Here is a 23239-nt window from a genome sequence, read left to right as displayed (position 1 = left end):
TGCATTCATTTGAAAAGTAGTAGTTGAGTAATTCATTTTTTGGTTTGTTTTTTTGAATTTTTTCTTTTTCTGTTTGTCTGAGTAATTTTTTTCTGTTTTGTGTGCTGATTTTTTTCCCCCTCCTGTTTTTCTGAGTAATTGTTTTTCCTGGATTATCGAGAACTCTCGCGTAGCCACGTTAAGTCACCACGTAGCCAGCCTGAATGCATTTCAAATGCATCATCTTGCATCCGTGGAGCGTGCGATATCTGTCCAACTGATCGTAGGGAAACATTGCTACTATGTCGAACAGATCTGAATGAGCTTTCCTTCTGAACAACCGCAAAGACTTCAGATGCCTGCGTAAAGTCGACAAACCAATGGTAATACCATCGATGTGACTTTAGGACAGGACTATCTCCCAGTGTCTTAAACCCAGATCAAAGTAAAACTTGATTAAACTAAACAAGACATCCATGTTGTTATAGATCGAACTCTCAATAAAGGAATGAATGTGTTTATTGTTTCAAATGCGCTCTTAACTCAGAAAAAAAAAAAAATTCAGTACATCAGAAAAAAAATGACTCTGAAAAACAACCATGAAAATAAATTACTCAGAAAAACAGACCAAAAAATTAATTACTCAGAAAAACAGAAATAATTATTCCAAAAAACAAACTAATTATTATTATTATTTAGTGAATGCAACGCGCTTCTGTAACGAAAAAAAACGGAAACACACTCACACAGAGAGAAAGGCAAAACAATGTGACAAAGGGAGGACGAGGATATACAGAAGGCTGTTTACTGTGTTCACATAATGTTCACATAATGTACCGATGACAGGTTACTTCCTTAATGTCTTTCATGGGACCTATTCACCCAAACTTCACAGGACTTTCTCTTGAGCGTCGCATAGTTTTTGTAGGCAATAAGTGAACACAACAAGGACTACGCAGTGGAAAGAAAGGAAGGAAACCGTGACCAAGGTATTGGATAATCATATACATTTGTCTTTAATTTAGACAGCGCACCAGCTCCAAACTTAAACCAAGATGTTTTCTGCTGTGATTTATGTCGTCCATTCATTGTTTTCACTTTTGGTTTAAAATGATTTTGAACTTATGACCCTGCATGTGACAAAGGGAAGAGGATGTACTTCTAATATCCAGACTTAATTGGCTTGTTTCTAAAAAATAAAAAAAATAAATAAAAAAACACTCGCCATGCTCATAAATCTAAAAAAGAAATCAGTTAATCATAAGCTTTTGCCATGACTTATGATTCACTTAAGAGGGCCACAAAACATGCAATTATCAGATTTGTTTGATGACAGTGTTTATAATGTAGCTAATTTGCAACTTTGTTCCTTCATAGTTTGGGTCCAAAACCAACACTTGTCACGACAATTTTCCATGTACACTCGAGCTGGAAGTATGTTATTCTTTAAGGCATTAGCATAGAGGCACGGCCATGAATTTAGCTCATGGTGACATGAGGCCATGTGTCATAATAGGGCATTTTCTTGTATAGTGTGAACAGACCACTGCTGTAACTGACAGCACAGGGAAGTGCCTCAGTTAGTTTGATCCATCTGGAAGACTAAACAAAAGACAAATGTCTTTGGTCTGGTCTTTAGCGGCTCTAAAGTGGCTCACTGTATAATTATCATTTTAAAGACTCAGCAGGAGAACGCAGTGTGTGTTTTAGTTGTGCTAAGAGTCATATACCCGGACAAACTTTACCCACACATTCCATGCGTCAAACAGCTTTTTAAAAAGAAACATATGAAAGCTATAGGCCGTTATGCAATTATTTAAACGTTAACGGTGCACAGGTTTAGAAATGGGAAATCATTTTCCATCGTATGCACACTGTAAAGGGGCTTGCAGTTTTATAGAGACACTTATAAAATGTTATTTAGAAAAAAAACATAGATGTGTAATGCACATAAGCAAAAAAAAAGTTTATATAACTTCATATATCTGTGAAGTTAAATCATTTCTCTACTGATTTAAGAGGCAAATTTGACAATCCAGTGGTTAAATGTATTAGAAAACCCTATTCGCTATATGCAAATAAATACTATAAATCAAAGTAAACGGAAATCTACTAGAATTCAGTTTTACTTTATCTCTTCAGTGGTCAAACCGAAAAGGTGTTTTAAGTCCAAATACATTCTCAGATAAAAAAAAACAAAACCCTTAATCCCTTAAAACATTGAGTTACACTTAACACATGGCAGTGGTCTCGCTCCGTATCTCCACTTATCAAGCTACGGCTCGACTCAAAGACGAGAGAGGAAATACCAGTGACACTTGCTGCAGAGCAGTAATTTATGAATCAGCAGCAATATGCTAAAACACAGTGGACCACGTCTGAGGCAGACTTGAACTCAGTCCCGAAAAAAAGGAAACAAAAAGACAACATCTCTGCACAAACAAGTAGACTGAAAGGATGAATGAGCAGACTGAAAAACAAAACGCATTGCTCAACTGCTACACTGGAACTGTTTTCACCAGCCACTGGCACAAATGTTGACTTAGATGTATTCTACTGAGGATTTGCAATCATGTTTGTCTTTCACAATGTTGTACCAATTTACTATTAGGTAATGATGAACAAAATCAACCCCATTAATTGCAGAATAAAACATTAAAACCCACCCAGAAGCAGCATGCATGGTTCCTCCTTTCTGAGGGGTTCTTCAAGGGTAGGCCTGTGGTCTGTCAACATTTCTGTCAATACCAAAGCCAAAACAGCACACAGCTGGCAAAAATTAAGGACCCTGAAATTCTATTACGGTAAAAGCCATTTTGCGTGTTCTCCAGCTTACATGGCGATGGTGGATGCCAGGTGACCTTTTATAGTAAGCTGAGGGGGGAACAAATGATAGTAAATCATGGGAACATGACAGGACACAAACACACACAGGCCTCCTAACTATGATGTAGTTGCAAACAAGTCAAGTTAGGTTTATTTGTACAGACCAATATCATATACAGTCTCTCAAAGGGCTCTGCCGGCCTACAACAAAAACACTTCCTGACCCAGAATGACCCAAATTCTGAGAAGACGAGGAAAAGCCCTCTGAAAAAAAAACCTTGACGCAAAACAAAAACATCCAAAAACTCAGAGGTCCTTCCTCCAAAAACAAAACAGTGTGGTTGTATAAAGAAAGACGGCATACTTTACTGATATACAGGGCAATGTGCACATAATATGCGTTACTTATGTGCCCAATTACATAGAGACGGGTGTGTACGTGGTGTCACAGTGGCATTTTGTCTAATGTTGGAAGCCAGACTTGCTATATACTGTGATCCCTAACATATCATTTCAATTACACTACTAAGCTCAGGCATGGTGTAATTGCCTCTGCCATTAGCTGAGTGCGTGTGTGTGTGTGTGTGTGTGTGTGTGTTGGGGGGAGGGCGTATGAGAGAGAGAAAGAGAGAGAGAGAGGGAGCGAGTGTACGTGTAAATCCTCAAGGTCAGCAGGTTCACACATTAAGGCTTTTCCTCCCAAAGAGTAAATTTAAGGGAAAGTGGCAGAGAATCAACATCCCTGCAGTAAATCACCATTTATTCACGTTCTTAGCCATGAATGTTTTCCCTGAAATTAATTAAAACACATACGTTCTTTCCCGAACGATTAGCTTCAGTTTCTATCTGGAAAAATTGCCAGTAAATAATTTCATCACCGGAAATGTTTCCGTATATGCCCCTTCTTTTCTCGTGTTTCACTGTGTCACTCTTCCTCTTCCGACTCACTATCAGGCCAGGCAATAGCACAGTGAACTCCTTTTCAACAAACAAAACACAAGCTTTGTAGCAACAAACAAATCACAAGCTTTATATTTCCTGTGGGCTGCCAAACCTGCTAGGGGCCTCTTCTGTTAAACTGTCAGCACTCAACCCACCACTCCCCACACTGAGCAAAGCTTCACCTTCCTCCCTTCCTCTCTCTATTTTCAGTCTCCCACACACATAGTGGACATTACACAGATATGTACACACTGTCACAAGGAACCTAGTTTCACACACGGTGCAAGCCCAGGACAGGAAACTAAATAGGTTCCTATTGCAACCTAAAGAATTTTGAGGTAAAAGAATGCACTGGGGGGAACTGATTTTTCCAGGCAGACTGAGTTGCACATAATTGTCCAAGTTTTGCTTTTCACCAAAAAAGGAACACCCTTTTGGAAAATCTCCCATAGGCATTGTGCTGGCAGAAAGCTACTTTATTTATACTATATTTAGGCATTTAACCTAAATTGACAAAAGATGCACCTCAAAGAACTGAACAGACCACAGACAACCAACCTACATTTTGCCATTGTTTATCTTGAAGATTCGTTTTCACCAAATGTTTCAGTGATTGCGATCATTCAATGAGGCCTCGCGCTGACTAACTCACGCACCTACATTTCGAGGCAGTGTTATCTTTCCAGACACAAAATGACAATTATACCATTTTATTTGATAGGCCAATTAAAATAATGATACAGGTATCTGACATTACTCCAGAGCCTTAACAGTTATCTGAAATTAATCGGCTTCCTCCGAGCTAATAATAATTGAGTTTTCACCATGGCCGTATTATAAGCAGAGACGATGTTAGAAGCTAAAGCACAATAGAGTGTCTGAATGGAAACGGAGTAAAGCAAAGAGTTATAATGCCAACAATGATTTATTGCAAGCCCCTTGAACAAAGTTTAATTCCACTGTTAACCCGTCTGTCACACACTATACAATATTAGTTTTGCAGTGGAAGGTGAAACGAGGCCATAATTGAACCAACACGAACCTCGAATTGGCAAATATGGAGCTCTGTGTTGTAGAACGAAAACAAAAACACCTTCCCTCAGCAAATATAGACTTATTTTCCACTATTATAGATATTCAATTGAACAATGAATAGCTGAGGATGCTGTTTATCTACAATATACGTTTGTTAAATATCATTATGTCTCAATTTTGTCAACTTAAAGTCCTTTTCAAACTAACTTTGAAACACTTCTCACAGCATTTTGTAACAAATGTCCTAACATTTCAATACCAGAAACACCAAGCTTACAATTGAAATGAATGTTTAAATCTTCGCCTCAGACACTAATTACACACGTTAATGTTATTCGTCATTTTAAAATGTGTTTTCGGTTTTAATTGGAATGGGGAACGTGACACATGAACGGCATTCTGTGGGTTCCTCTGTGGGAACTTTGCCACACAAGGAGAATGACGTGCAGTGTGATGCGTCTTCCCTTTCACAAGACAATGCTATGCATAACAAGAAATCTGACAAAGTCTGGTGCTTTTGTCATGGACTAATGCCCCCCCCGGGTCCTTGTCTACCATTTTGATGTGACCAGTGTGGTGTGTTTTCACTGCCCCCAGCCTTGCTGTGGCTCTGTCTACTCCTTGGCACTAAGAATAGACCTCTGGGTGTTGACAGGCTGTTAGCTCGTGTCTTACTGTGATGCTGTACTTGACTGGCTGTTGGACGTGGACCGCCATCGTCCACCTGCTGCGCCACAAGACTGGTGACCTTTGATGACGCTGTAAAGTACAACTATAGTGGTGGATGTGTAGGGTCTCTTACGCAGACAGACCTTTTGTGTCGGCTATATATACTGGCAAGTATAAGTGTTGCGGTCAAGCCGATTGATTTCTCCATATGACGAGGGTTTGTAACGATGATACTTTTGTAAAACAGAATTGCGGTTATTCGTTGTAACCCGAGTTATGTGGCTCCAGGTGCAGTTTCCTGTAAAATTATGGCTACAGGCTGGTTCTCATGGTCTTTTTGCTCATGAGGGGGAAAAAATATCCCTGAATTATTCATGTTAATACTTTGTTGGATTGATTTTTTCTTTTATTCTTTTCTTCGTGGTTATATAATTACTACGTCGATGTGTTGAAGCTCTACTGGAGAAATTCTGCCACCTCCATAAAAAGTGGACGGACTCTTCTGTAATAAAAACTCCCGCTCTGAAGCCTCCACTTTCACGATTTGACGATTTGAGTAGAATTCACAGAAGTCACCTCCAACCAGGCATCTATTGGACGATACTAGCTGTCAATCACACTGGCGTCCATCCGTATGTGCTGTGCTTTTTTTTTTTTTGTCTATTTTCCTTTATATGGGATCATAAATTACCAAATGTATATCATATTCTATTGGACTCCAGCCACAGGGGGCCACATCTATTGTACTCTGTGTGCCGGTCCCAAGCCTGATTAATGGGAGGGCTGCATCAGAAAGGGCAACAGGCATAAAAATCTCTGCCAAATCAAATGAGCAGCCGGAAAGAAAAAAAAACAAAAAAAACATATGCTATGGAAGAGAAGACCTGAAACTAGTGATTAAGACCATTAACTCCTCAGGAAAATGTTTACTGATGTTACCCATAGACTTACTTTCTTTGTTTAATTTCCAAACTGGACTACTACATCAATTTTACAGCCTATGGTCACTCTTGAGGAACTATCAACTCTGCCAGTGAATCTATGCCCAAGTGATCCCACATCACCTCCGAACCTCTGCTAACCAATTATCCTGTCAAACTGCAAAAAGTAGGGTTTTTTTAGCAGTAAAATCCACCGTGCTGTACCATGCTTCAACTGTTCGCAGCACGAGAACGTCGCCTATACTGACACGAGAATGAAATACAGCTATGCTGATGAACACATAGAGAGTCTCCTATGATTACTCATAGTGTGAACTCATTTGGCAAAGGCTTAAGGAAGTTAAAAGTTGGGTGTTTTTGTTAAAATCGTTAAACACTTTCCTGTATAATCTCGCAGTCAACACGTACACGAGCACAGGCACTGATTCAGCTGCTGTCTCGGGGAAGGCTGTTGATCCGCTGCTATATATTAACTTAAAGAGCATTTGCGAAATGAGTAAACATTAATTTCTTACCACTTTAAGTGTCTGCAGTGTGCTGAACTGCGGTTAAGCGAAATGAATCACAGTTTACTACTTCAATGGATCGCAAACCAATTTCACATCACCGGAACACCGCACCACACATACAGTGACGGATAAAAACCAAAGGCACGTCGGGGAAACATTTTTGTCCTGCTTCAATTACATTTCAAGCACACATCCATTCATGTGAGTTAGAGGTTTCATGAAAACACATTTAAGTGTCCATATTTACTTAAGGGACACTGAGGGAGTGTCACAGTCTTTCAATGTATGAGGGGGAAAAAAAAAATGACACCAGAAAAGTCGAAGAGAGGGAGAGAGACAGAGAGAAAAGAATAATTGTGTGTGAGTAGTGAAGAGGCCAAATGGGAAAGGAAGCAAAAAAGGAAAGGAAATGCAGAAAGCCCTTGGCCCCCTGCCTGCAATCTGCAATCTGCTGATGGCTAGGCTCGTGACGAGGAGGTGCACAGCGTCCATTTTTAGCGATGAGGTCATCTTTAATTAACAAAACAAAGAGAGTCAGCTGTGTCACTCCAATCTGTTATCTGCACCCGTGCTCAAGGACACCGTTTATCTCCATATAATTCAATCTCTTTGAATGAGAGCTTATCGATGCATTGGAGGGGCATTCTTGGTCCGTAACAATAACGCCGCTGTTACATAAACATGGGCGCGGGATACCGCCGACTCGGATCAGAGAAGAAAGAGGGGCATGAGGGAAGTGGAGTGGTATGTTGAGGTACGATGCATGTGACGACGAAGCGGAGCCGCGTGACGTTCATTTCAATAATGAGCGTTACGGGCTGGGAGGAGAAAACTAGATCTAAAATAAGGGCAAAGATCAAATGGCTAATCTGTTTCTCAGTCTGGCAGTGCCAACATGAGGTGACATCATTGCTGTGTAACCATTAATAACGATGCTGCCTCTGTCCCCGCTCCTCTCCTCTACGCTGAGCTCGCTCCTTCCTACGTTTTGTCTCCTCTGTTGATTTTTATTTCTTTGTTCTTCTCACTTCGCCGTGCCTTTTCTACATTTACATACAGCCTCTTCTCACTTTCCCTTTCTTGCCAACCCTTGTAATTTTCCTGCTCGGCACTGCCCTCATTTATTTGTCATATTACAAATTCAGGTGTTGGACAGCGGTGATGCAACACCAATAGACTCACAGGTTTTTAATTAGCACTAAGTGTGTGCATTTGTGCGAGGGTTGTGGGAAGCACTGTACTACGCTGATGAGCGCTTTCACAAAAAAGTGTCACCTCAGCATAACTGTGATTTAAGGACAAGCCATGCAAATTAGCAGCTGACAAGACAATATAGGGATTCTGAAACGAGGTGATGGAATCCAGAAGCTTGCTAAATTAAGCCTTTGGTTTAGCCTTTAATTAGACAAATTTCATTACATTTTTGGCATGTTCCATTTATTCTGGGAACTCCCACTAAGATATATACAGGAATATACAGAAGTGAAGGATGTCTGACATTATAGCGAATAGGTCGGCCACTAATTATTCCCATACAAAGATGTTTTAATAGTAGATGGCTGTGGTGCCATAGATGACTAAAATTTAAATGAAACCAGGTTGGTGAATTAGTTCAGTTGCTGTTTTGGAAGCAAAATAGCATCTGAGGCTTGTATTAGTAACTTGATCACAGGTTCAAAACACAGGTTAAAAGTGAATGACTTCCATTTCAGTAAAATAGCTCCCTTTCGCTAATTCTTTGTGGCTTCGAGTGGCGCTCTCCCATTTTAGCATTTCATGAATTGCCTGTTGTTTAAATCTAATTTCTTAATATCATCTGTGATGATTACAAGCTGGGTTCACCCATTACTGTACAGGAATGCTGAAGCGACACTATGAAGAGTATGTATTAGCACTGCCTGTGTAACTGGCTCCACTGTCAATGCTGCCTCTGCCTTGGTGTGCCATCTAGAGGCCTGCATGAGGCCCAGTGAAATGGATCACTCATCTGAGTATGTCCATCACTGATGTGACATAAATCATACGAGAAGAGGCTTCTAAAATCAATTCCACAATGTATCCAGGACCCTTGAGCATGTGGAATGAAAAGTCAGAATGATAAGACTCTCTATAAGCTCTTACGGGCGTTGTTACATAAAATATTCACATACATAGATGAAAATGAATAAGGACAGTGACTGGGAGATGGAAGAGTAACAATGGCAGATAGTTCCTCTCCTGAAATTAACCTTAATCTGCAATTTTGTGTGGCGAATACAGTGTGCTCATTATAGCAACTTAACTTTTGTCAGGACAATATTTGTTTGCTTTTCTAACGTGCCCACTAATACTTTCCTAAGGTTGCAGCTTTCTGTGAATCAAACAAACACAATAAAAAAAAAGAATCCTATTTGCAAGGTTTCATTTGACTTTTGCTCCATACTTTGAAATTAAGCAAAAGTAAGTAGAAGGGAGTGGGTTGGGGCGGATAAAGTAATGTTATGTGGTTGTTGTTTTTTGCCACCAATTATCAGGATTTCTTTAAAATCAGTCAATTCTCGTCAAGCCCACATCATTTCCCCAATCACTTAAATTGACATCAGCTTCAGGTAACTTTAGTTATCAGCAGATAGACAGAAAGCACAGACATGACAGGCAAAACAAAGGGTTATAAGAGAAGGGTAGTTTATGTCGCCACAGTCGTCTACAATCTATAGCAGTCTGAAGTACACAATGCGCATTGTTGAGTGTGCTAAAAAGAACCAAAGAATACTGCTATTGCCTGCCAATACGGATGCCAATGTAATATTCTTCACATCCATTACAAACTCACTTTTGAATGTGCCTTTTTCAGCACTTGAGAAAATCCACTCGATGACCTCATCTTCAACCACGCTTCATCTCAGTGACTCAGTTGCTTATATGAACAGGTGATCCCTCTCTGTCTGCTCCATCTGTACATCTGGCACTCGCGGGGTTTGAACTTCCTCACCACTAACCCTTCAGGACCTGTATCTTGGAAGGGACAACTGTGTCTGCAGAAGCCCCGTTGCCACCGTTTTTTGTAATTGGATGAAAGTTATGAATGAAACACCTCCTATCGTCGGCATCTAGTGGTTAGAAGTAATGTGGCTAAATTGCCCATCGTTGTATCTCACTCTTCCTTTCTTTTCAACAATGTAAACTGTGTATCTTAGACAGCTGCGGGCTGTAAAGGGCTAGACCATCTTATTCCAACACATGTAGTTGTAAATTCCTGAGCACCATGGGTCCCTTGGCACCAACTTCCTTCAAAATAGATGAGAGCTTCATCTCACACCTCATTCTAGTGGTTTTGTTTAATGCAAGCAGATGACCCCACCTTCAACTCTGCCGCAAGGATGGGTCGATCCTGAGCTGATGATCACAGCCTCTCCATGGAGCTATCACTGGATGTCATGGTAAGGCTGTGTCTTACCCAGGTCTTAAAATTAAACTCATTTGACGCATTTGCCGCTAAATTTATTATTATTGGTGCACTGATAATTGCTGACTATATATGGCTCAAGTTGCAGTTCGGTGTGCCGTTTTCCCAGTGGGCTCTCTGCGCTGAGGAATCAATAATGGCTGTGATATGACGCTTGAGTTTCCTCAAAGATCAGCAAATTGGCTGCATCCGAATGTTCTACAGGTTGAGGTTACCTTAATGAAATATGGATTCTTATGGTGGTAGGGATTCGCAAATGAGTTTCAAAACCCACATGTGAAAACCATCTGTGTTGCATACACCGTAGATGGTCATAGATGCATGTTTCTCTCTTATGCTTTACAACCATGCAAACATGAGTCCAGACCTAGGTGGTGAGGTCTGTCAGTGGTGCACCATGTCCATTTAAACGAGGAGATATATGGACTAAGGGCTCAGATGGTCTCCTTGCACATCAAAGAAGCAAGACTAACTCCCAGTTACTGTTGACCTCAGAGAGAAAGATTTGTGAGAGACCAAGGGGAAACCTTCATGAAAAGATGAGTTTTTTTGGTCAAAGAGCACTGATAAGTGGAGTGATCTGAGTTATTAATGGTTGTTACAGTTCTGAAAGAAACCAGTGATGCTACCAAATGGCCTAATCCCGTTAAAGTCTTCCTCCTACACAACTTACAGTATATCTTTATAAAAGACAAAGTAAGAGATGGAAGGGATCTTGAGACAAGTCAGCAACAGATGTGAAAAGAAACAATTAGATCTTGTGGTGCCTGGTTTATGATGCCAAGTGAGGAAAGCGCAAAGCCATAAAAGTTGTAAAATATAGCATATTGCACATACAATTAACTTTTACCTGCTTTAATTTTAGGGTGATATTTTCTTGAGTAAAGTATTCGTAGATATAATATTTTCTTCTCTGTGTTAACCAAATGAACAGCTATTCAGTAAACATGATGATGACAGAGAAGAAATTGACAAATTCCATTCCGGTCCATCTGCATTGATGGTAATAGAAATAGCCACTGAGCAAACATCATTGATCCTTGCACCACCCATCATTTTGATGCATCTAAAGCCTGCCCCACACGAGACGATAATTGGCCAGATGTCTTTCCCGATCTGGCCCTTCCGACAATCCCTGCTACCTTCCGATTTGAGGCCGATTTGAACAGATTAGCTGGCCAAATCATCCTGTCATTGGCCGCATCAGTCTTCCTGATTTCAAATCATAAGTTTTAAACATGTTTGATATATTTACAACTAAACAACGTGACCACTCCGCAATAACCAATGAGAGCGAGCTGACCGGGAAGATGAATGTTGCCTACCTTTGTTTAGAACCATAACTTGTACAAGCCAAGTTGATTCCGTCTCCTCAGCCATGAGCTCATCCACAGCTTCTTTTGCGTTTCTCAGCACAAAACATTGTGCACACACAACAGCTATTAACTAATGACGACGACAGTCTGCCTCCATGTCTGTTTATATTCCGAAGTCCCGTTAAATCAAGTGAGTTCCTATGAGATCCCGAATCTCCTCCCTGAAATCATTTGATTAAATGCCAAGTGTGTGGTCCTGCATCAGAGTGGACGACCCAGTCGTCCACTGTGCTTTCTCAAGATTAAAACATTGAAAATCGGTTACAGAGTTGGATGCGTCTGTGGTTTCCCAAGTTTTTAAAATGAAGTCAGATTTGAAAATGTGTGGGGCAGGCTTCAGGAAGACACTTCCAATTTCCCCTTTGCATTCTTGTACACTGCCAGAAATCATAAATCCCTGAGGTATGCTATGTTCCAAACAGAGGTGTGATATCATTTCTTGAATTTAAGTCAAGCAGACGGGAGCCACATAAGCAACATGTATGGATGTTAGCTCAGAAAAGGAGATACTATTCACAGACAAGTTTCTCAAGGACTCTTTGATTACATCGTGATTCATCCAGGAAGCTGTTACAGATGAAAAACCCACGCTGAAAGCCTATTACATCATTTGAAGCTGCTTCTAAACATGTATAAAAGTGTCACCCAAGCTGCTGATGAACCTTCTGCATTCCAAAACAGATACATCACGCCATCTGCAGTGATAACTGGAGTGATAACAGGGCTTTGGAAGTTTTTAAACTGATCCCCACATATCCCAAGAGGGTACATCATATATGGCTACATTTAGGCTTTTGAGTGAGGGCCAGGATTGGCGTTATACTTTCAGTGATCATATGGTAAACTTGGAAAAATGGAAAATTAAATGAACTTTGCGAACATAAACTGAATTGATGACACATCTGCAATCGGTTTAGCAGCAGGTAGCACACATTGTTTCCTTGAACCTGGAATCAGTTCCTTGCAATCTATGGAAACTCTGAAGCTGGAAAATACCTTTCGTCTTACCGTCATATGAGTGACCTTAAAAACGTCCGCCTCAGGAGCGATACAGTCTCCTCTGCTATTGTAGTCTAGACAACACTGACAGAGAACCATGGCTTCATGAACTAATTGAGGGCTGAAGCCAAGTGTCTGCGTCTCCAGGCTCCCCGTCTGCCATCTGTACAAGTGTGCACATGGCTAAACGTGTGTTCTGTGAGTGTGTGAGTCATGCTAAGCATGTTTAAGTATTTGTGTGGCTGTCTATTTGTCTTCCTCCCTCAAACACTGGCATGAAGCAGTATTTCAACTTGGCGATGGATGCAGATGCAGCCCTTGGCTTCTGCGGCTCCAATAGCCAACTGTAGCCCTTCACCCGCAGGTTCTCTAAATACTGACAATAATGGAAGTAGGTTATACGTTGCATCTCTCCAACACATCATGTTTAATCATTCTTTTGTTGTATGTTGTGTCTAACATTTGTTTTCATGATTGGATGTGAGTAACTGAAATGGTCCATGTCCAGCTCCACAAAAATCCAAGTTGTACTTCTATTCAAAAGATTATATTTTGAGTTTAGTTTTGTAAAAATGTACTCGTAAAAACTGTGAAAGTCTGAGGGCTTGCACTAACATAACCTTTTTTGTGTTTTTTTCCCAATAATATCCCAGCTAAGACTGATCCTGAACACGCTTGACTGCAAGCTCACCGGTCCAAATCATCCCACAGTTTTACAAAAAAAAAGAACAGGAAAATGAAGGAGAAACACTTGCTGTTTCCACTTGTTTCCAGAAAACCACCAAGATGTCCGTGCACAAAGTTTTTATCCCAAAACTACTCCATCAAGGCTGCTCAGCTGCCAACAGTGGACTAGTTTCTCTGGCAGCTTCCATAGGGGAATGTGTGTGTGTGTGTGTGTGTGTGTCAGTATCTGTCTACAAAAGTCAAGAGGGGTAGGTTGGGTATGTTTATTACGCTGGGTATTTATAAGGTAAGCCTGGTCTCAAAGTTTAACTGAACTTCTGATGACAGCTTTTGGTTTCATTATACAATTTTCCATTTTCCTAGACAGTGTGTACAGGGTGTGTATAGGGAATACAAATAAAGTCATTTCAAAATAAGTGTGAGAAAGTTATACTTCTCCAATACGATGCCTGTTTTTCATTTCGCTGAGTCCGGGAAACACAATCTCAACATTTTAAAAGGCTACGACCATTTTATTAATCGACCATGGCAATACCTTCCAACAATTAGCAGGCTCAAGCTTTGGAGAACAGAGATTTCCGCAACTTTCAATAATGTAGAGGAAAAGTTTATGGAATAGCATACTTCCTGCCTGAGAAGTACAGTTTTTAAATAATCTGTGATATTTTTGTTTGTGTAACATTTGTGTAACAAATGAGCGAGGGGAAACTTTTTAGTCCCTGTTACTTCTCATGGTTTATAATTAGTTTAGTTTGTCTTGTTTATTCAGCGTTGACCGTGTAATCAAGCAAAAGCGACTGAACAGCAAAAAGACACGAAGAGAATATGACGACAATATGAAGACAAATGATGAAGGTGATTACTTCTAATCTATATACTACACTGTCTATAATGACATGATTTATAGTGGTGACTGGCACATAGCAGAATGACTCACCCACACCATCTGCCCCTTCCTACATCACCTCTGCCAGCATGCCTGTCTCTAGCGATCTGTATCCTCCCTTTGCTTGCTGGTGCCCACTCTTCATCAGCTCTCTTCCCAGGGGTGATAGATGACCTGTCCAGGCTTCCCAGTGACTAAAGCTAGCTTCCTCCAGACCACCTAATTTCTTCAATGTTATTAAAGTTCTATCACCCTCCCGCTGATTCACCCCAGACACTCATCGCAACTATAACCACTTACCTTGCCCCACAGCACATTGGTCAGAACCATTTACAGCTTCTGATAAGTTTGCCTGTCATTTTCCCCCATCTTCAGCCTCCCTCTGCTCTGTATCCAAAGACCAAAACTTTGATCTTATTTCCCAATTACAATTGTAACCGGAACTTTCACATTTATAGTGTCCACATCGCAACTCCTCAAACATATTCTCTTATGTAATCGTGGCACTTTATTGTCCCGTCTGCTTTCACCATCTGCTCATCATTGACCTAAAGTATTAACCGGGTAATTGTTTTCTCTCAGCGCGGTCAACAATGTACGTTTGCAGTCAAAACATTAACATGGGTATTTTCAGAAACTTTGCCCAAAACTCAGCTACTCAGGAGGTGATCGTGGGATTCAACTCATTTCTGCAACTTAGAGCCTTTAATGCCGTTAATCTCCTCAAAGTAAACTTAATTTAATTTGGTAAGTAAACAAAGCGCGGTGGACTTAGTGGTCAGCTGAGACCGTATGGTCTGAGTGGACTTGAAGCAGAAAGCTTTCGAGTTTGAGTGTGCTTGGGATGAGTGAATCCCTCTCCATCCACACCACACCAGAGGTGTATATAAATAAAGCAGGCAACCCCCTGCTCCCATTGTGTATTTGTGTGTGTGTGCACTACTCAATAATGGCTTACATGCAGAAATGTAATTGTGTAAACATACCCTAAAAGTACATTTTAATGGAGACATTTGGGTAATTGGTTAACGTCTTATACGAGCAGAATAAGGGGGAAGGTTTGATCTAATAACTGAGGAAAATGTTCCAAATGAATTTCAAGCCAACAGACAGACTGGCTCGCTTACATGGAAATTCAGCGATATAAAAGTTAAAGTAAAAAGACTATATTAACTCAGGTTTTAAGATTTAGTTTTTTCTACCTGTGTAGACCTCTGCCTCCATGGGGTCGTCCACTCGTTTGTGCTGGATGATATAGTCAGAAATCTTGCACCCAATCAGAGGCTCCACATCCATCCACTCCAGGGCCACCATTGTGCTTGAGGGCTCCAGATAAGGGGCTAGGCGCAAACTAATGGAGCAATACGGACAAGACAAACATTAGGGACAGAGAAGTCAGATACATACAATATGACCGATGAGATCTAAAGCCAAGCAAAGCAGTACATTTCAGATTAAACTGTGTGCATGCATGCATGCGCCAAATGTCCAAAAATATGGACATGAATCGAGAGTGGAAAAGTAGTCATCCCATGAGGTAATTTCTATGTTGAAGCAGAAACAGTCATCTGCGCCAACATCTCACTGGACAACAGGATGGCAAAAAACATCTTCAAACAAAACAACATTCCAATGCCACCTGTTCTCCAGCAGTTTGCCTGGCGCAGTTTTCCCTTTCTAATTTATCAAAAGAGATAAAAGAGCAGTTTTTCCATATCGTGTGCCCTGCAGCTGTGTCTGTGACAATGGTGTGAGAGAGACAGTGAGGCAGGTTATCCTTCTTTCATAAAACCATAGACAATAATAATAATACGTGCTGCAGTTTTGTTTTTTTTAAGTCTTACACTCTGCCGCTGGTCAGAGTGAGAGATTTGGCTGCTGCAACGTTCGTGCCAGCAGCGTGAGCCCACACAAAGCATGACCAAAACTCCTAAACCACAATGCACAAAACAAAAAAATGACCATAAAAGTAACTACTTGTGCAACACTTATGCGACATAATCTAAGTCTCAAATATAAGTGCAAGAAAAGCAAAAAAAACAAACAAAAAAACAAGACTTTTGATAAAGCATTGCTAAATCTCAATGCAATTTCCAAATAGCAGCAGTTTTTGAATTGTAGTTACAATTGTTCATTCTACATTCTGGAAACAGTATGTATTGTTATTAAGCACTCAAATCTTGAGCCAATTTCGACATGGCACACTGACATGAACTGACCCACATTAGGAAAGCCATAGTTATAAAATTAGGAATCTATTTATCTTAGTATTACAAACCAGAATGGGATCTTTATGATCCACTAACATTAAAATAAAATAATTTATTTAGGTTAGGACATCTTAATACAATTATATTCACTTGAATGTTGGATAATGTCCAGTCGATGGGTCACAACTGATCGTGCTATTGCACATCTTACACAGGTACAGTAAGTCACATTATCGTTAATGCCATTTTGTAGTTGGACGATGGCATCATCTCCATTTACCAACAATGACATTGTGACATGTTTGCATGAAGAATTGGTTTAACATCAGCAACTTTAAAAACACAAGTTCTGAGACTGAGTAGTATTTAAAAGTATACATTTGATTATAGTTGATATATGGGCAGGGCCTTAGCAAAGAAATGATTACATTGGGTGCAAATGTCATTAGGTTTTGGATCTCAGAATGTTTTATGGATGATACACTATATTTTATTCTTGTTAAGCTTTTATTATTATTGAACACTGGTGCCCAGTATATGCTGGCATCCATCCTGGATCTCAGTTTACCAATAAAATATGCTCGGCATCTTTTAAATACTTTAAAGCCTCATCCTCGGAAGTATCACTCTCAACTTCCTGTTTATTTTCAAAAGTTCTCAGGACAACAATAGCTAGGTGACTCACTGAACCCTCACGGGTATTATTAGGACATCTTGAATGGAAGAGTGTTCTTTTTTAGAGGGGTGTAAGAACTGACTGACAGTTATTATAACTTTGGGGACTGTACTTTTATCTACAACTTCCTCAAGTGCCTCAGACATCAGAAGAGATGTGTGTGTGTGTGTGCGTGTGTGTGTTGTGTATGTGTGTGTGTGTGTGTGTGTGTGTGTGTGTGTGTGTGTACACGTCCACATGCAGTGTGCTTGCGGTGCATCAGTGCATGCATCCATGAAATCCCTCATGTGCTGTGCATGACATCCTAGGTGTCATGGTGTCACCTCACACTTACATTGGCTTCCTGAGGGGACTGCAGTTAGGCAGGCCATCTTTGCTGAAGGCACTCAGGTCACAGCGACACCAGTTATCAATGACATCGCCCTTTCCAGCACACCAGTATGAGCTCATTGTGGCGCTTTTGAAGGCCTGTAAAGGGTAACAGGTGAGAGAAATGCAATTATCTCTTTGAACATTAACTCCCCGTCCATCGACGCTTACCCCACCCCCATCTCTCGCCCGACTCACCTCTTTCAACCCCCCCCCCCCATATCCCGACATACACTCAGGCACACACACATACTACTGACACACATATATATGATGACTTTCCGATGACATATTCATTTCCTTTTACCTGCCACACTAAAAATGAGTGCCAACATGTCAAATCTCAGCCTTTCTTTAACAGCCCATTGAGGAAGTGAGCGCTATCCAAATCAAAGCTGGTCTCTCTCTCTCTCTCCGTCTCACACACACACACACACACACACACACACAGTGACCTTTTCATACCCACCGTACCCAATTACCAGAAGGCAGGAACATCTCACTAATATTGACAAGCTTGCTCTGTGATATCATGGATGCACTGTGACTCTTTTATGATGGAGGTGTGAAAGCTGTGACACTCCCCACCTCCTCCATTCTATGTGTCTCTTTGTGTGCGCGCGCGTGTGTGTAAGTGGGTGCGTATCTGTCGGCGTCGCTGTCGATCTGTCTGTGAAGGGGATGGAGGGGGCGGGTAGTGAGATGTTAGGAGATGATGTCATCTCCTAACATCTCCTTGTGCTGCTTCATTAACGGGGGAAAGAGAAAAAAAAAATCAAAGGCAGAAGCTCAGTCATTCTCTAAAAGGCAGCCAAATGCCAATATAATCGTCAAAGTAATAAAGTATAATGTCAGGGCTTTCCCTAAAGCCGCAGCCATGATATAGAGTGAGTTCAAGGGAGTTCGCCAGCCCTCTGGCTCCCCCTCTCACACCGTGGATCAATGGAGCACTCAGTTATTTATGTGCTCTGACCAGTTGGTAGTGCAGCCTCACGCAGACAAGTTTGGAGATGGGCTTGATCATGGTCACAAAAATAGGACACTGGAACCGTGCGGAAAACATTATCACTGGGTAACAGGCATCCAACAAAAAGGAGAGAGTAGCCACTCCTTTGTTCCAATAGACCATGACAGCCACTTATCCTAAAACAAAAGAAAGAGATGAGACCACACACATCTTAAAGACAACCACGCACATGCAGCGGGTATCCATGGGCTCATGCGAAAACACACTTCAATTAATGATTGATTTCCACAGTTGGTTGTTTCATTTCTTTGGAGAAATGCCAAGGGAGATTTCTGCAGCGTGCTGATTAGTGAATGTGACATTTGAGATGACTTTGGGCATAGTCCTGACCAGAAAGGCAGAGGGCTTGGCCAAAAACGAGTCAGGGTATGCACTCAGAAGCTGATGTTAGCATTTCCACAACACTGTATTGTTAGCTGTAAAAGAGACTAAATAGTCTTTCATGGGAACTGACTTCCAGTACCACTCACTTTCATGGAAGGTAAAGGATCTTGGGAGTGAAAATTACTCTAGCAGTAGAGGATGGAAGAATGAGAAAAATAAGCAAAGAGGCTAGAAAGACTAAAGGAAGTTGGCCCGGAAAAAAGGTATTAAAGTGTAGATTCCTGTAGCTCCCCATCTTACTGTGGGACCTTCACCAGTCAAGGCTTTCTCATTATTTATCCTCCAATACAAGCCTTTCTCAATTAGTCTGCTGAATGAGCAGTTATTATGGGGGATAGGCAATCACTGTTAGCCACGGACATATAATAACCCTTCGAAAGTTTTTCAGTTTTCTTCCCTTTGCCCAAACCCATGTGGCTCAATGCCGTCAGAAAGCAACAGCAACAGGGGTCTTGCCACCTCTTGTCGATGGGAAGCAGGCCACAGGCGAAGACAAGAAGAAAAACCTGGGCTCAAGGTCTATGTATGTGTGCAGACTAGGCAAATATGAGAAAAGACCTCCACTGCCAGGGGCAAAAGAGAGAAAGACCACAGGACGGCCATTCGTTTACCAGCACCAGATTCCTCAAAAAACCCCATATGGGTCTGTGCGCTTGATTGCATGGCTGCACATGTGAAAAATAGACAAAGCGATTACCACCGTGTTTATGTTTGAAGAGTAATGCAAGCCAGTCTCCACTGGGTAAACAGGGAATCTAGTTGTGGTTTACAAAATGAGTTGAGGGTTGGGTGGGGACACAGGGGTGGGGGATCTTCTTGCTTTAAAAGCAAGGAGATGAAATAGTATATGATAATAATGTCAAGTGTTTGGTGGTGAAAAACGGTGATATGTCCTACTGATGTAAGGAAAGGAAGCCAGGGACACCAAGGACAGGAGGCCCAGGAGAAGATACTTCTGTTTTCAGTGTAGTTAGTAGATATCATATACTTTATTGATCAACCAAAGATCATGCATTTCCCAGAACACTATAGATCCATGTACATTCTGCGTTGGATATCTTGCTCTGTGCATCACATCAAATGGCAAGTGTTTTGACAAAGAGGGTCCTACCAAGCAATGACTGTAACAGTGTAAGACAACTTTTGTGCAGTCAGGACAGCTTTTCTCTCAGGCATCAGTGATCGGTGTCCCTATGGTGACAATAACACATGGCTCTCTCCTTTCACAAATATGCCACAACCCATCTCAATTGACCTTATTGATACTGAACAAATTCGGCTGAAATACAATCACCCCTCTGCTTTGAAAAAGAAGACAAGATCAGTGAATAACCGCCGAGGATCAGCAACAACACCAGTCATGAATTCCAAGCCTTTATGTCATTTAGGCCTTGCAGACTCACTGGCACCAAAATACTATTTGGACCTTTCACTTCCATAGAAGCCTGTCATGACTTACAAGAAGGCAAAGGAGGCCACTGTGACCTCTTTAATGTATTAATCTGTTTGTCTAGTCTAAGCTGACCATATTACTGTCTGTCTTCGGAGGCTAATACGTGAAAACACTGGCCAGCTGGCCCGCAGTATTGATTTATAAGACGATCACCAGTGGTTGTAAAGGGTCTAAGTCAGCACACACAGGGCACCATCAATGGAGACCTAACCGTGTGTGTGTGTATGTGTGTGCAGGCACAAATGCGTTTATGTGGCTCTTCCAATCACTCAGGGCTAATGGTGTTAACCAATGGCCACTTCTAGGAACCTTATCAAAAGTAGTACTTCCAGGAAATTGGACACTGGGGCCAGATGGAGGGTTGGTTCACCCAGAGGTTGATAGGGGTTTGCCATGTCACTGCAGAATCCTCAAACAGCAGGTATTGTTTTTAGGTGAGCCGACTCTGTCTGAGGTTTGAATCTAATAGGACTTGACATTTGTAGCGATGTCAGTTGGCCTGTTCGTCTGCTGTCTTACTTGTGTCTCGCAAAGCAGCAATGCAAGCCAACAATAACAAAGCCAACACAGAAAGAGGACAAACCAAAACTAAAAAAACCAAATAAATTTAGCCTTCAGTTATGCTTCAAAGCAATGTCAGAGGGAACACTGGGATATTATGATTTGTATATAACTTCCATCAAGTGCCTAAGGTTTTTTTTTTTTAAGTCAATCAAACTAGTTTGTACACTTTCTTTTATTCAGTCCATTATTTAGAATGGTAGTCTTTATAAATATAGAAAGATGAGAGCTGTTAAAATTTCAGCTTCTTCACATTAGTATTGCGTAATGGCCAGTATTGACCTGGAGGAATTGCAAAACCTTAAATGAAGTTTGGACCAAGATTTGGAACAATCATTTCAGTTTTTGTAACCTGAGATGAAGCTTTTTATACTTCAGCCAAGACCCTTGCTTCACAGAGGCCACCATGTTTCTACAGCAGCTTGCACAGACATGTGTTTTGTATTTCGAAGCAGAAGCTCTACATCACAATCAAAGAAGAATGGCTGTGTCCACATAAACCCAACGCATAAACCAACAAAGAAGAACAAGGAAATCACATAGAGACTAATTAAGCAATCGCCAGAGCCACTTCTGAAACTTTCCTTTAAATGTATTATCTACAGTACATAGCACAATGGTTATGTACTGTTGTGCTATGTTACACTGCTGGTAGAACAGTGAGTGTTGCCATAGTGGCCAGACAAGGTCAATATAAATCTGTTTTATTACATAGGTGCTATTTTTTATGGCTATGTTTACTCCTCCAATACTAGGGAATGGTAAAAGTCAAGGAGGTCACCAAAAGCACCTTCTCTTACGTCGTGCAAGTATGTCCTGCTGTGTAATGTCTGTGTTTGATGCAAGCACATTTTCGCTCCTCTGTGGCCCCCTGAAGCTATACAAGACACGGCCCCATAAGTGGCTGCCGTGTTATGGTGAACGCATGGCAGTGGATGCTTGGCAAGATATAAGCATTCTCACCCATTAGACTCACGACCAATTTGTTCGAAAGGTTTGCCATAATTCAGTCACAGCCACACAGGACATAGGGCCACTGGCAAGCTCCACAGACGAAAGCTTATTTATTTATCCGCTGAGGTATTTTTCTCTGGCACTAAAACAGGGAAGTATCTGTGTGCGTGCATGTTTATGCGCGCACAGCAGGCCTGTAAGCAAGACCACCTTAGTCGAGTCTAGGTCAAATCCAAGACCGGTTCCAGTCGAATTCAAGTCAAGACCAGGTTTAAAGCTAGCCAAGCCTGAGAACAGAGCAACGTGGGCAGTATTCAATACCAAGACAAAGCGGGAGTAAACCGCAAACCTTTCCATCCAAATGCAAAACATATTAGTTGCATCTCTTTGACAAATTTAGCTATACCTGCAACCAAAGTACTATAATATGCATTATAGTACTTTGAGAGATTGACATTTACAGGTTGTAACAGACGAGTTTGTTTGCATTGTTAGAAAGGTAACCCACTGCCATCTGCAATAATACAGTAGTCCCTATAACAACAGTTGACTGCGGAGAATGTGGATTATCATGTTTATCAGGCTTCATTTTTTTTAAATGTATGGGTGGGTACAAAATATGGCAAAGGTTTGAACCAGAGATACTTTACGAGGTGCACCGACTTTATCATGTTTTCATGCACGTGTCTGTAATGGCCGGATCCGTCCTCCATTCTTCTTTTCAGTTGGGGTTATGGGCTTTTCCTGTAAGGGTAATTTGCGTTGTAACCAAGCCCCTCTCTGGCTTGATAATGAGAAGATTGATATGGCAGGGCCACGGCATGTCCTGTCAAACAGGCAAGCAGCCTGGGAGAGGCCACTTAAAATAAAAAGATAGAACAAAAGCTCAGAAAGCGATGAGCGATTGTGTGTAGAGATGCAGGATGTTGCATTCTGTATTGTGTCTCTAATTCAATATACTGTACACATGTCCCTTTTAGACTATAGCAAAGACAGTTGCAGCCGAGGGAAGGGAGAAGAGAAAGAGAGGAGCAGAGTGATGGACTCCCCGCCCTCTCAAGAGGTCGATGACATCAATAAGAAGCTAATAATCCTGCCTCAAGCTTCCTCAGAGGGGCTTGCCAGAGCAATCGACTGCAGTCTACCCCTTCTTTGTGCCTTCAATTCTTTGGAGGTGTGGTCTTACATATATATATATATATGTAGAATGAGAGAGGGGGGTACATAATTGCATACTTGCAGTGTTTTTGCCTCTGTTATTTGTTATTGTAGCCTGCAGTAATTATAGAAGGTAAGGTAATTAGATGCTTG

The 23239-nt window shown here is 41.2% G+C and overlaps 1 protein-coding gene across 3 annotated transcripts in view; it reads right to left on the bottom strand.

Annotated features, from left to right (window-relative positions):
- The window catches only part of LOC131446138 (astrotactin-2), a 249769-nt gene that overhangs the window by 17602 nt on the left and 208928 nt on the right, over positions 1-23239 (bottom strand). For all 3 annotated transcript variants that reach the window (XM_058617167.1, XM_058617168.1, XM_058617169.1), the window contains 2 exons: positions 17515-17648; positions 15497-15645 (listed from right to left, as the gene is read on the bottom strand). In XM_058617167.1, coding sequence (XP_058473150.1) covers positions 15497-15645; positions 17515-17648 — 283 coding nt within the window. The remainder of the gene's footprint in view (positions 1-15496; positions 15646-17514; positions 17649-23239) is intronic.

Source organism: Solea solea, chromosome 19 (assembly GCF_958295425.1).
Source record: "Solea solea chromosome 19, fSolSol10.1, whole genome shotgun sequence".
NCBI classification, from domain to species: Eukaryota; Metazoa; Chordata; class Actinopteri; order Pleuronectiformes; family Soleidae; genus Solea; species Solea solea.
The sequence above is the reverse complement of the archived record's forward strand: the minus strand, read 5'-3'. Positions and strand labels throughout refer to the sequence as shown.